General features: G+C 40.0%; 1 protein-coding gene across 1 annotated transcript in view; it reads right to left on the bottom strand.

The window, feature by feature from the left end:
* Positions 1 to 13,884, bottom strand: part of THSD4 (thrombospondin type 1 domain containing 4) — a gene marked incomplete at its 5' end in the record, with an annotated part of 307,113 nt that overhangs the window by 239,020 nt on the left and 54,209 nt on the right. Inside the window, one exon of the mRNA XM_082321424.1 lies at positions 8,179 to 8,281. Within this exon, the coding sequence (XP_082177550.1) occupies positions 8,179 to 8,281 (103 nt within the window). The remainder of the gene's footprint in view (positions 1 to 8,178; positions 8,282 to 13,884) is intronic.

Genomic DNA, 13,884 nt, shown 5'->3' with positions numbered 1-13,884 from the left:
TTTCAGTAATGTGTGAAAAATGGATACTTCACTGCCTCGGATAGGATTTCTAATGAGTATAAAGGAAATCAGAGCTCATATTCCATCAGAATTCAAGAGAAATTGTATGTCTGTAGTGCTTAAGCTCCTGTCAATAATTTCAGGTATATGCTTCAGGATGTCTCACCTTATACTAATCTGCTACTGGCTTACTGTTCAGTTTAATGTTACTCATTTGCTAAGTAACTGTTCCTGAAACAGCTAGAGATTAAGACTGATCCAACTCAAAATTAGCCCAACAGATAATAGAAAAGGCTGAGCAAAGCAAATTACAGTATGTTTCATGTGTCAACTCATGCTGTAGTTGAAGACCTGAAGCCATCAGTTCTCATAAAATACAAACAGGACAAAGTTTTCACTAAATTTTTGCGAATTTATTTCCTAAATCTCAAATTATGCAAGATCATAACCCTGAATAAAAGTGCATGTGAAATGTACGTGTGAACAGCATGTAGAAGGGAATTATATCAGCATAGTTGTTTAACATTTATTTTAATTGATAGGCATAGACTTAGACTTTTGGTTTGCAGGAAGGAACTGAGACCAACTCCTAGACAGTTGTTTTTTTTTTTTCTACACACATACTACAAACAAGGAAAAAAACAGGTGGTAATAACCCTTTTGGGTTTTTGTGATTAAATGTAAGAATGCCAGTTCTGTTATCACCTATCGTTAGAGAAGTGTTCACTATTTGAGTTGTAGCTAATCAACAAATGCAAACACCACCTACTCATTACATTTCAAACCTCCCAAAACTCCGTCTGTTGCCTCTTTGATGAATCTGTCTGGCTACAGCATTTCACATAAAACAGGAATAACAAAAAAATTGTCATAGAAAATACAGTGCATGCAGTTAAAGTACAAGCTTCAAGAACAGCTAGCCACAAAATGGAATAAAAGCAATCAAGAAGATTTCTAACAGGTGGAGGCAAATAAAAGCAGAGAAGTATGGTCTATTGCGATGAGAAATGAAGACTTCAAACAGCTGCCTCACTGAATATAATACCTTGCAGCTGGATGAACTGCAGCACAGCTGGATTATTTCTTGAGATACTGTGTACGTATTCAAACATCTGTATGTTCACTAACTAGAAGTAACTTACTAGAGAAAGTATAAATAAAACAGTAAAACTTCTTGTCCTTTGGGTGAAAAAATTAGGTTGTCAAAGTATTGCACACAAAACTAAGAGAATACCAGTTCAGCACAGCATATGCTGAGCCACAAGGAACTGGCAGCCACAAATCAGGAAAGACCAAGAGTTCATAAACTGGGACTACGTTACCTTTGCTTCTCAAGGACTGCGCTCCTCTAGCCAAGAAATCCCAGGCAATCAAGAAACATGCACTAGGGCCTACTTTACTAATCTTACGCAAGGATGAATTCTCCAATTACTCTAAACTAAAGTTCCACTTCCAGTTAACCTAAAAAGGTGACACGAATGTAATGTTCCTCCGTATATATCAAACTTTACAATGCTTCTGGAATGGTTTTATATTAAGATGTAATGAAATCCAACAATGGACACTGCATGAATGCTTGCACTAATAACATGCATATAAACAACATATATCTAGAATTTGTTTATACACACATCTCAATTCTAATGGATGAAAAAACAACACACTAAACCACTGAAAACAAGTATAATATATTCAGGGTTGGCCCAGAATATTCACTGATTTGCAACGTTACACAACACCCAATAGGCCTCATTTATATCTGGCCCCAAAACTTATTGCAAAATTATTTGTGCGTATTTGACAGCTATATACAAATAGTCACATGTAGTAACAGAAAACTTAGAATCAACGTCTAGAAATCTGACAAGACAAGAGAAGTGTTACTTCTCAGAATTTTGATATTCATTTAGCAGACTTACAAACACTCCCAGGAAGGGCTGTCCTGGGGTTCACTAGTCCTGGTGGATGATCAACTGAATGGAAAATGCTCCACAAAGCATCTTATTGATGAGACTTTAGAATTGAATAAATGGTTTCCTCACAAGCCTATATACCCTTGTCTGCACAAAGCCCAAGCAAATGAGGCAAAACCTCCCAAACCCTGAAACATCAGCAACACTGCTCCAAGCCTACAGCTGGTTGTCGAGGATCTGTAGGCAGTTTCTGCATTGTCCTGTTCACTGTACTCCCTGTAACAACTCTCTGCAGCCAGCCCTCTCTGACCTCTGAGTACTCCATTCCAGAAGCGCTTAATGCTACTTGCACCTCTCAGTACCTGACCAAGATTTTTAAAAGATCAATTAGGCTTTTCCTCCATTTTATAATTACTTAAATCATATTCATCAGAGCTCCTTCAGTGTCTTCAGTGTCATCAACTACCAGCAGACTGGAGAAGTTTCTTAGCAACTTAACATCTTAAGTTGGGCCACTACATTTTCATCTGTTATGAAAAGCTATTTTGTCATTCAAAATGAGTGAAATCTGTTGTTACAAATCCAGCAACAAAAAAACCCACAAATAAATAAATGTAGCAGCTCTGCATTACTCTTCAGTCTCCATCCTAATACCAAAAATGAATTCAGTCTAAATCGTAAATGCCTCTTATCTGACACAAAGTACTGAAGTTGCAGTATTTGCTAGACACTTGTAGAAGTTATACATTTAATTTTCTTCAGAGCTTGTGTTTTTCACAGCTGTAGCTGGGAGACATCTAGAGCTAGAAGTCAGGTTACTAGAAGGTATTTTAAAACAAAAGTAAACTCATAAAGGATTTTACAGCATGCACAGATCTACCTCTACAGCAAGCTCTCCTCTGAACACAACACAGGCTTCAGGATGGAGCGCTGACATGAAAGTCATTTTAGAGAAAAAGTACCATGAAGTCCAGCGTAAGAAATATGCAGACCAAATATCCTTCCATCCATTCAAAGTTTGGATTCTGATACATCTCAGGGAAACAGAAGCCAGCTGAAATTGCCCAACTGCCCTGCCACAAGGCTGGGTGCTGACACCCGGCGCCTGTCAGCCTCTTTCACTCCAGTTGATTTTGAATCACTCACTAGGGTGCCCATCAGTAGTTCGGTTTGGCAACAACGGTGTCGGGGGAGACTGGGGACCCATTTTTCCCTCCACAGAAAATGCGACAGTGACACTACTGCCATTTCATATATGCTACTGCTGCTTTCAGCTACAGGGATTTTTATTCCAGTTGAAACTCAGCCGGACTTGAACCCTGCTGCAAAGAGCAATGTGGTGTACAGGCTCTGTACAACTTTTGTCTTGCAGCAATCAAATAGAAAAATAAAGAGAAGTCGTAAGAGGAAGCCAGACCTGGCAATCAGAAGGAACCGAATGAACTCTGCCAGGCCTTCCAGAGATCCCTCTCGCTGCCAGAGTTCACCTTCTCTGGCCGACCCTGCAGATCCGGCGCAGGTGAAAGGCGCTGCCCTCGAGGCCAGCCTGCCTGCTAACAGCAGGGAGCAGAGGCCTCTCCACGCATTCTGCGCAGGCTTTCAGGTTCCAGCAACTATCTGCCAGAAACAAACTATTTAAACAGCTTTCAAGATCTGAGCATGGCTCTGTTCCTAGAAACTCATCTGGCTTGATTCAGTGTTTCCAGCCAAAGACGTCTTGACTCTTCCAAGTGGAACTAAATCATCTGTACAGCCACCATGATGATGATCCTTTAGCCACGTCCTCATTCCTATTATTACCTTTGTTCGCTAGTGTCCAGTGAGCTCTCACACAAGTTAAAGCTGCATATGTAAATTAACACATACATTTGAAAGAGCAAGAATTCCCGCTGTCAGTGCAACGCAGGTAAACAAGTGTGCTGCCCTGCAAACAAGAGCATTCACCTGAAAGGGGAACACTGAAACTAGAGCTGGTTTTCAACAAAAACCAAACAAAAACATCATTTGGAGGAAACGCTTGGTCAAGTCTGCATTTTAGAAAACTTCCCATTAAAATTTTGCTCTAAAATAACAAAATGGGGGGAAAAAAAATCAAAAAAGAAAACAGAATCATTTCCATGAAAATTTTGCATTTCTTTTACTGTGAGGGAAGAGGGCAAAGCCTCAATATCTTTCAGGGACAAATCATGTCTGACTTTCAGTGGACCAGGCTCTGATTTGCAAAAACCTCTTTTTTTCTCTTTTTTAAGAAAGTGAAATTGCCTCTCAGGAGAAAATGCTCAAACTTTGCAGTATTTTTCTGCTTGTAAATTGCTATGGTTAAAAGGAAGAAAAAAAGCCAAGTCCCCAAAGAATACCTTTTTAGCTATTTCAAGTTTTACACACCGGAGATGCAATCACAGGTCCTCCTAGACTTTGAAGTCCTCCTCCACGTGGGAAGCAGGCAGAGGCAGCCCTGCCAGCGGCTCCCCTTGCCCGTTACCATGCCAAAGAGCAGCACAGGCCGGGAAAGCCGAATGTCCCTGCAGGACTCCGCACCTGAAGAGAGCGGAGCGCGCGGTGCAGAGCCACAGCGCGCTCTCTGCACGGGTACCCCTCCTACGCCTGCCTGCCTGGCACAGGTGTAGTTCTAACTGCTGTAACAGAAACCCATGCCGGCTAGGATTGCAGTATAAAATACTGTCTATTACAAAAGCCTGGCTGTCAGTATCAAACAGAACTCAAAGCAAGAGGGCCTGCAGTTGACCAGGATTTTCTACAGTTGTTGATTTGAAAATACTACATTTGACAATGTATTTTGGATGCATAAGACTATCCGGGTATCTTCCTGAAGATGAAGTATGAGACAGAGATTTTCCTGGAGAAGACTTTATTTCTTCTTTAACTTTATACAGGATTTCTGACAAAAAATATCTGCAGTTTTCTCCCTCCTCTCAAAAAGTGCAGTTATTCTTCACTAAGAGAGACTCCTGTTGTCAGATTCCCAGTGAGTTATCCTTTTCAATGAACCAGTAGGTTTTCTCCTTTCAATAGATTCTATTCATACAGCCATCAAAATATCAAACACTTTAGGTTACGGATTTTTCACCACAATTAAAAATAAAAGTCAGCTGAAATAAAGAGTTCAAATTAAAGAGTTCAATTATCAGAATGATTAAAACATTTATTCCTTCTGTAGATTTAAACTTCCTTACAGGTTTTATGGTCATGTCACTGTGATGTTTTCCCTTTGTCACAACTGGATCCTTCCTCTCAAATCTTGCCCTTGAAGTCATTATGTGCTATTGGTTCTCCAACACAAACTAGGGTTTTTTCATTAAATACTCTAAATTCATAGGGTTTATAGTCCCTTTAGTATGGCTTTTTTAATAAAGACAAAAGTTTTTGTTGGAGCAGTAGCAGATAAAACAGGGATTAGAAACGCAGCTGCACCAATCTGAACAAGGGAGAAATAAAAATATGTATATTTTTTAAAAATAATAATAATCACACTTAACTCACCATCAAGACAGGGCTGTAAATTATGGTTTAGCTGCCCTTGTTGATCCAACATAAGCATTAGGAGCAAGCATGCTATGCAGGGGAGGCAAAAAGAAATGATTGTGGCATGTTTTAGATCCCCTGAGTCATCTTTCCTGGCACAGGGCAGGGTGAGTCAAAGCTGCTGTGTAGGAAGCAAGGAGATGGAGGTGGGCTGAGCTGGCTCAGCATTGGCTATGTCTTGTCAATAGCAGTTTGAAAAGGGATGCATCAAAGCTAACACATAAGTAGTCTTTGGGACCATGCTGTAGGAGAAGTCATGCTGTCCGCAGAATATGCCTTCAGCCATGGGCTTGCTGGGGTACCAAGCTCTTTTCTGCCAAAATGCATGGCACAAAGTACCAAAGTTGTACAGCTCTGAGACTTCCTTTTGGGCAACTTCACAATGCCGAACAGGACTTTAATTAAAAGCATAGTATATACTGAATGTTCATAATTTGAGGTAAAGAAGTACAGCTCTGCAAGTCTTCCCTATACACACAACAGATAAAACCAGGACTGAGGCATGACTACATCAGAAACAAACATTATTAGATCAATTGGGAGTTAGATATGAACCCTACCTGAATCTGCACTGACTCATGTTGAGCTGTAAAAATAGGTAACATCAATTGTGGATCAAAAGCTGCTCATCTAAAGGAACTACAGAGAGCGTGCTAGCATGCTAAGTAGCCATGGAAATGTCCATTTCTGGGTATAGGAAAAAGGAACTTCACACACTTGCAACACTCCTTGAGTCCCCTGAAAAATAAACGAACAATGACTTCTAGTACTTCCTTCAGCACATCTTTGGAAGGGTCTTTATCGTTACAAAACAGGCATTTTGCCTTTGTGCAATGAGGCAAGGCACAGAACCCTAAAAGCTGGCTCAGAGAGAGCTATTCACACAACGCAGTCCAGCGAGGGGTTCCCTCAGTCCCCAAGAGCAATACAGTGACAGCAGCACATGCTGTCTTCCAGCTGACACACTCAGCTGCAGCCCTACACAGATGTGCTTTTCACTGCTTTTACTTCAAAACTTAGTATCAGGCTCTATACTATGGGATAGACATGACCTCGGGTTATTAACAGCAAAAAATCACCAGTAGCTATCATCCTTTTCTCCTTCTAAATCGATTAGGATGAAGGGAAGGGGAATAAAAACATGAGAATAAGGAGGAATCCCTCCATCATGAAAGAAACTTTGCCATTGCTTTTCCAAATCTCTTCTTTTGCCTCCCTTTTGGAGCTGGGAAAGCAACTTAGCACAATGAGTTAAAGACTGAAGTAAAACATACACAGAACACTAATTGCCCCAGAGCAGATCACTGACACTGAAGATGCACATAATCAGGTAAATCTTGCCACTACGTCAATTTTAGGACATACAGGGGCAGGGCATTGTCATAAAGATAAATCATAGTACACTGAAGCCTTTACTTGTAATGAAGTCTTCTGGCAAAGAGAAATCCCTGCAAACACTGACTGTAAGACATTAAAAGCCATGCATTAAAACCATAACGTATTACTTCTATTTAATTGTGTGGCATTGTATTATATGTAGCTACTTACACAGAAGGCAATAAAAGCCATATTCAAGAGAGATTTAAAAAATACAGGTAAATTCTCTTCCTTCTACTTTGTTCTTCTCAAATCTAGAAAGGATAAGTAGATGGGCCTATATCCTGCATTTCAAAATTTTAAGACTGTGCCTCCATTTGGAGGGGAGACGTTGCACAGAACACGTGGTACAGGGCACACATAGCCTGTTGGTAAAGGAGTCTGTGGGTAATGAAGTCATCATTGTACTCTCCTACTAGTGATTCACGCCAGGTGACAGAATGGCTGCAGGATAATAAAGACAGCTTGTCCACAGTATGCGTACGTATTTCTCTATGCATAAATCCTCTTTGGTCTTTGAAGTTTTGTGGAAAACAACTCTTAAAAAATGTTCATTTAAAAAATGAGACATGAACTAAATTCCTCTGAATCCAGAGACATATTTGAAGAACAAATTATTTACCTCATAAATAATCATGAATCTCAACTGATGTGGGCCCAGCTCTTGTTTACAGAAAGGCAAACAAAATAAGTAACTATTTCACAAAACACGTTTCTGGAGAAAGGTTATAACCCCCAACTGACTGAGATTTTATCTTCCAAGGGTTAGGACTCTAGCGGGGTGGCAGACCACTACTAGAGCTGCTGCTGCTCTGTGTTCCGGGACAATCAGTTCAACATGCAGCTGGGGAAGTCCATAGCACAGGATCCCTCCCATAGTCACCATCCCAACTATCAAACATACCATTAGAAAACACAAATTAGACAGCCAGAGAGTCCTGAAATGAATGCAGAGGGACCATGAGTCACATGCTCAGTTGGCATAAGAAATTTTAACTCTGTTTACTGAAATGGAGCCATACTGAGCCTTTGTCATCAAAAATAAATACATAAAAAAAGAAGATAGTTAACAGCGTAGTAGCTGAAATACTGCTGCAACGCTATACAGAGCCAACAGTATACCATTCAAAGCAGGACTTACATGCTTTCATTCCTGTAAAATATAAGAAATACTGATGTGAGATTATCTACTTGTCTGCCCATGAATAAATGCAGCAGACAAACAGAGCAAAATGAGCAAGACTCAAACAGTAAAAGCCTGATGGCTTCCACTGGGTAAAAACCACATTTGCCTTCCCAAAACACAATCTGTATAATAATGCAAAACCAAGTGGTCTTCCCTTACCTTCTGCAAAAGGTTCCCATTCATAAAATCGACCCATAAATGGCTTGTTATTGTATGATGCACATTGCACTTCTCTAATATTTCTGCTGCTTTCAGGACACGTCTGTTTAAATAAAAAAAGTCACATTATAATCAACAGCGATGTTGTTACTACTTTCTTATTAATTCACTTTAGCAGGTTAATGAAGGCATTGCCAAATTCTAATCCAGATGAACGATATTAACATCAGAAGACTCCTTTTCTTTAAAACAGATAACAGTGTGCTTTTAAGTAACAGTATCAAAAGTGCCTGCAGAAAAAAAGTGAATTTGTGGAGTTCGTGGAACAACAGTTCTACAAAAAAAGCAAATTTTTATTGAGCTGTCATTTTCCTCAGCAAAAAGATGACACTTCAAGATAAATTCAATAAATTAGATCCAAATAATTTCCTTTCCACAATAGTTTCACATTTTTCATTATTAATTTTCTGGGCTCAGATTCAACAGCTGAAACACTTAAATACATGCTTCTACAACTTACTAAAAGCTGGCCACACAAGCTTCTTATTCTCATCCTATGCTTCAATACTATATTACCGCTTTTTCTTTTTTCTTTCTACATGCTGCTATTACAGTCATTGCATTACTTCGTATTTTAACTTGTGCCTTCAAATGCTAGCTTCAGAGTTCTTGAAGCTAAATAGTGGGAAGAGCTTCTTATATACAGGCACGTGCGTGAACACACGCAGGCAGGGCAAATTTTACAGATAGAATTCACATCTTTTATTAGGTCACCTGCAATGCAAGCCTTTGGCAGACAAGCCTTGTTTAGATGTGAAGCAGATTCCAAAAGTAAATACAAGTTAAATACTTAAATACTTAATTGCTTCGTTCTGCCTGTATCCTCACACTACAGCAGTTACAGCAAAAGACTACGCTGTGTGTGGGCACACACAAAGGGGAGAAAAATTGCTGGAAAAGGCGGGGGTTAATTAGAACAATTTCTATGCTTGGAGAAAATAGACAAGCTTTGGTCACAGATGCATTTTTTCAGGTAGCCTTTAGATGATCAAAATGGCTCGTAAAAACACTATTCAAGAACAGCAGAAACCACATGAAGAACCGGACTAGAACAGCAGAGTATTTTTTCCACAGGAGACAGATTTCAAGGGAAAACTAGAGACAATATTATATGAAAGCAGCATGGCTAAATAATTGTGTTTTTGAAGGGAACAACAAGAGAATCAGTAAGAAGAGCTCTTATTGCAACTGCAAGTCCATTCTCTTATATTTGTACAGGGGGAAAGAATGGTGACCTTTGCAGTGAAAGCCAGCACACCAGAGGTCCCAGAGGAGTTCTTGCTTTGTATCCACTATCTATCTATGAAGATGTTTGTAACTGGATCAGTGAGACGTCAAAGTCAAGAGTTTTCAAGTGGGCTATAAACCATACCAAAAACATGCCTGGGGGAAGGTTCATGGACTACTTTATTTTCTATTAGAATCACGGTAACAAATCTTCTAGAATAAACACTGTTTCTGGCCAAACCGCCATCTGTGCTTTGTTCGCCCACCCTTCTGAGATCTCCAAGTACATGCAAATATTGTTTTCCTCAATAAATCCTCTAATGAAAAAAAACAAACAAAAAAGCTTCCCTGAAAATAGGACCACAAGCCACCAAACTACATTGGAAGGGTGGGACCAAAGTCCTTCTAGTGCCAAACGCAGAAAGCAAAGCTACATTCCCACAACTGAAATACGCATCCTTACATCTGGGACCCAGCAATGCAGCAAGGGTAATTCAGCCACAACGACCAACCAACCAAGGCTAGAAAGCTTACATTTTTCATGGAAACCAATTATAGCACATATCCTAAAGGTGAAGGGATAGAACCTGAGCTGGCATAAATTAAGGTCACTACATTAAATTACAGCAGAATGACATCAGTTTGCACCAGCAAAGAACCCAGCCCGAAGGGTTTCTTTTTGGAAAGCTTTTCCCTTTTTTTTGGCATATGTTTTCTGACAGTCTATTGTGAAGTTTTATTGTTTCTTGTTTTTCCTTTTCTAAGCCTTGAGTTCGTGCTCTTGTGTACCAGTATTTCTGGCTTATAAACCATTTCCTGTACACCCTGTTCATACCAACTGCAGACAACGTATGAATAAAAAGATCAAAATATTCATTGTTACTGCCAAAAAACAGTGACACCCGCCCCTTATAAGATCATTTTTATATAGCTACAATTTCTGTTTTTAAACTTACTGAAAGTTGCCCACAGGACAGAGGCCCCATTGCTTTAAAGCAGGACAAAGGACTGACAAATACACTAAAGACTGTGTGGATCAAGCCGAAATCAGAAGAAAAGGCTAACTCAGTAACGTCTCTGCTACTTTAGAAGTCCCAACTTAGATGTCCTTCCTCCATTTCTTTCATCAAAATGTAATTACAAAATAAAATTTTGAGTAAAAATTTGAGAGAGTGACCTGGTTTGCAAAAATTCTTTGCTTTATTCTTTATACAGATTATACTCATTTTTATTTTTAAATGTCTTTTTAAAATATTTTATGAAAGAGTTAACTACAAGGTGCAACTAGTCAAACTTACTACAGTTTATGAATCACCAAGGCTTAAAAGAGTTATACTATATGTATATACTAGCTAACATTTATACATCATTTATTAACCCCACCTAAATTCTTAACGCATAGCTGAACAAAATGACAGTTTTACGCTGCCTACTGCTCAGCGTCCTTGAAAATGAAATCCTTGAGGCTTTCTCAGAAGAGCTAAGAATTCCTCTTGGCCTCTCTGGCTTTTTAGCACATCTTTTACACTGTTATCGCTAAAAGGAGAAAGCATGACCCTGTACAATCAAAAGTGAAACTTTAGCATAGGCGTTTCTGCGGATCCTCATTTTTCATCTATTCCCTGAGAGTACAACCTATTTTACACTTTTATTTAATTACCATTTCTGTCACAAACACATATAACTTGACTATAAACCTCCCAAAAGACAGCAACGAGCATTTGTGATGAGAAGACGACAATCCCAAAGAAAGCTCGTATTGACAATGTCTAACAGTTGGACCTTAGAGAGTTCATCATTTGCTTGCCAGCTCACACATACGGCTGGGAGATACTGGAAGGCGACTGAGGACAAAGCCAGCCTTTCCCATAGCACCATCCCCTGCAGCGTGTGGTCTGCATCATGCAGCAGGTCACACCTGCCCATGACAGCATCCCTACACCCTTCCTGGCCCTCTGCCAAACAAATAGCAATTTTGCTTTAAAAAGCTGGCATGTTGGATATTTACAGATGAAGAATGTTCCTGTGGCTAAGCCAGAGTACTAGGATTTAAACAACCTGGATCTCTTTCCAAAATCTTCCAGAGTGTCCTGGTTTCAGCTGGGATAGAGTTAATTTTCGTCTTGGTAGCCGGTATGGGGCTGTGTTTTGGGTTTAGGATGAGAACAATGTCGATGATACACTGATGCTTTGGTTCTTGCTAAGTAGTGCTAAGCTGTCTCTAAATAGGTGCTAAGTGGCGCTCACACTGGTCAAGGACTTTTCAGCTTCCCCTGCTCTGCCGGGGGCACAAGAAGCTGGGAGGGGGCACAGCCGGGGGGAGGGCTGGCCCAGACTGGCCCAAGGGCTATTCCATACCATATGACGTCATGCTCAGTATATATAAGCTGGGGGAAGAAGAAGGAAGGGGGGGGACATTGGGCGTGATGGCGTTTGTCTTCCCGAGTAACCGTTACGCGTGATGGAGCCCTGCTTTCCTGGGGGTGGCTGAACCCCTGCCTGCCGGTGGGAAGTAGTGAATGAATTCCTTGTTCTGTTTTGTTTGCGTGCACGGTTTTTGCTTTGCCTATTTAACTGTTCTAATTTATTTTACTTCAATTATTAAACTGTTCTTATCTCAACCCAGGAGTTTCCTCCCTTTTACCCTTCCGATTCTCTCCCCATCCCACTGGGGGGGAGTGAGCGAGCGGCTGCGTGGGGCTTAGTTGCTGGCTGGGGTTAAACCACGACAAAATCTCCTTTTTAAACCAGGTCTGGAGAGGCTAGATCAGCAAAAAAGATACGTTACATCTACTAAGATAAATCTCAGATTCCATCGTGTAGAGGCAGATATAAATTATCTCGAAAACTATACTGTATGCTGGGAGAAGCATTTTTATTATTATTATTCTTCCAGTTGTGCACTATAAAATTAGAAACAGCATCTAGAATCCATAATTTTCTATGGTTTTAGACGACGTCTCTCCTACTTAAAATATGCTGCTTGGAAAAACCAATGCTGTAAATTAAGCATGCAGGACTTTATTCAGCTAAATACCTTCAAAGTGCTGGACATTTTCACACAATGTAGGACGCTGTCTGAGCTTCCACTGTTGCATTTTGATACGGCTGTTTCAATGAGTATGACATCTTGGCCAGCTTTTCTTCCTGTGCTTTCAGAATGTGATATCAACAGCAGCAGCACAGCACTGCGTTGATGAGGCAGGCAGTACTTAAGACAAAACATTTTAGAAGTATCCCTCTGTGGTTTGGGACCTCAGGCCAAATTTCGTGAAATGCACTGTGTCTGCAGTTGACAGAAACTTTGCACTTCTGAAACAGTAGCTTTATTTCTTCCTCAATTTCATCTGAGATATGCAGGTATGAATGTGTTCTGAGGAACAGCAACACACAGTATCTCTGTCATGTACCATTACAGCTTTCTTAAAATGAGCTGCTAGTACAGCTAAGACTGCAAAACAAAGAAACCACCCCACTTGCTTTTTAGCTTTTGGGAAACATTCAAAAAGCACAGGTTTTTAACAAATCTTTGACACTTCAGTTAATTAATGAAGTGTTGGCAAAACACCAGAAAATTACCAGTCTGCCAGCAGATGTGTGCTCACACTGGATGCCTGCCTGCCATTAGCAAAGCTGTTTCAAAGCTGCACTGAGATAATGCACTTCAGGAAATGCATAAATGGGCCATTTTGATCCTGAAACCAGCTCTAAAGGCATTTAAAACATTGACTAAGATTTTTGGCACTGTTTCATTCTTATCACCTACAGTAACTGGCAAACTCTTTTTTTCCAAGGCCCCATAGTCCTTCTGGATTCTCCAGGCTCAGGCATAACTCATAATTAATATTTTCTATGTGTGCAATACTAGATATTAAGTTAAGTCCAAGTAATCTAGTTGTACTCTAGTTTTCATTTCTGCAGTGGTTCTATCTAATCATACTAATCCTTTGACATTACAAAGGATAAACACATCTCCAAAGAAAAATAAAATACCTAAAATATTTCTTTCTGAAACAGTAATCTGAAGATTCTTCTTTCATTTTCAGAACATACTCTTAAAAGTGGCATGTCCTTGCAATATGCATACTATATAAATTCCAATTCTTTACACAACAATCCACCATGTCTGCAGTGAACTTCTGCTCTGAAGAGCTGGTGCCTTGTTCCTCCTGAAATATATGGAAGTTCCATGCCCATATCTGAAAACAGAATCTGGGGTCCTTCAAATTTTAATTCTTCTGCTGAGTTGTTTCTCTTTGCATTGCCAAGGACCGCGCACGCCCCTGTAAGTGTTACTTAGAATCAAGGCAACTTACTTTTGTCTAGCTGAACACACACTGAAAGACAGCAACAGATCCATTTAAACTACTGGAGACTCTTTTATGCCCCCAATAGTTCTAACTTTTAGAAATGGTAACA

The sequence above is a fragment of the Platalea leucorodia genome, assembly GCF_965183815.1.
Source record: "Platalea leucorodia genome assembly, chromosome: 9".
Classification (NCBI taxonomy): Eukaryota; Metazoa; Chordata; class Aves; order Pelecaniformes; family Threskiornithidae; genus Platalea; species Platalea leucorodia.
This window is presented reverse-complemented; position numbering and strand designations above follow the sequence as displayed.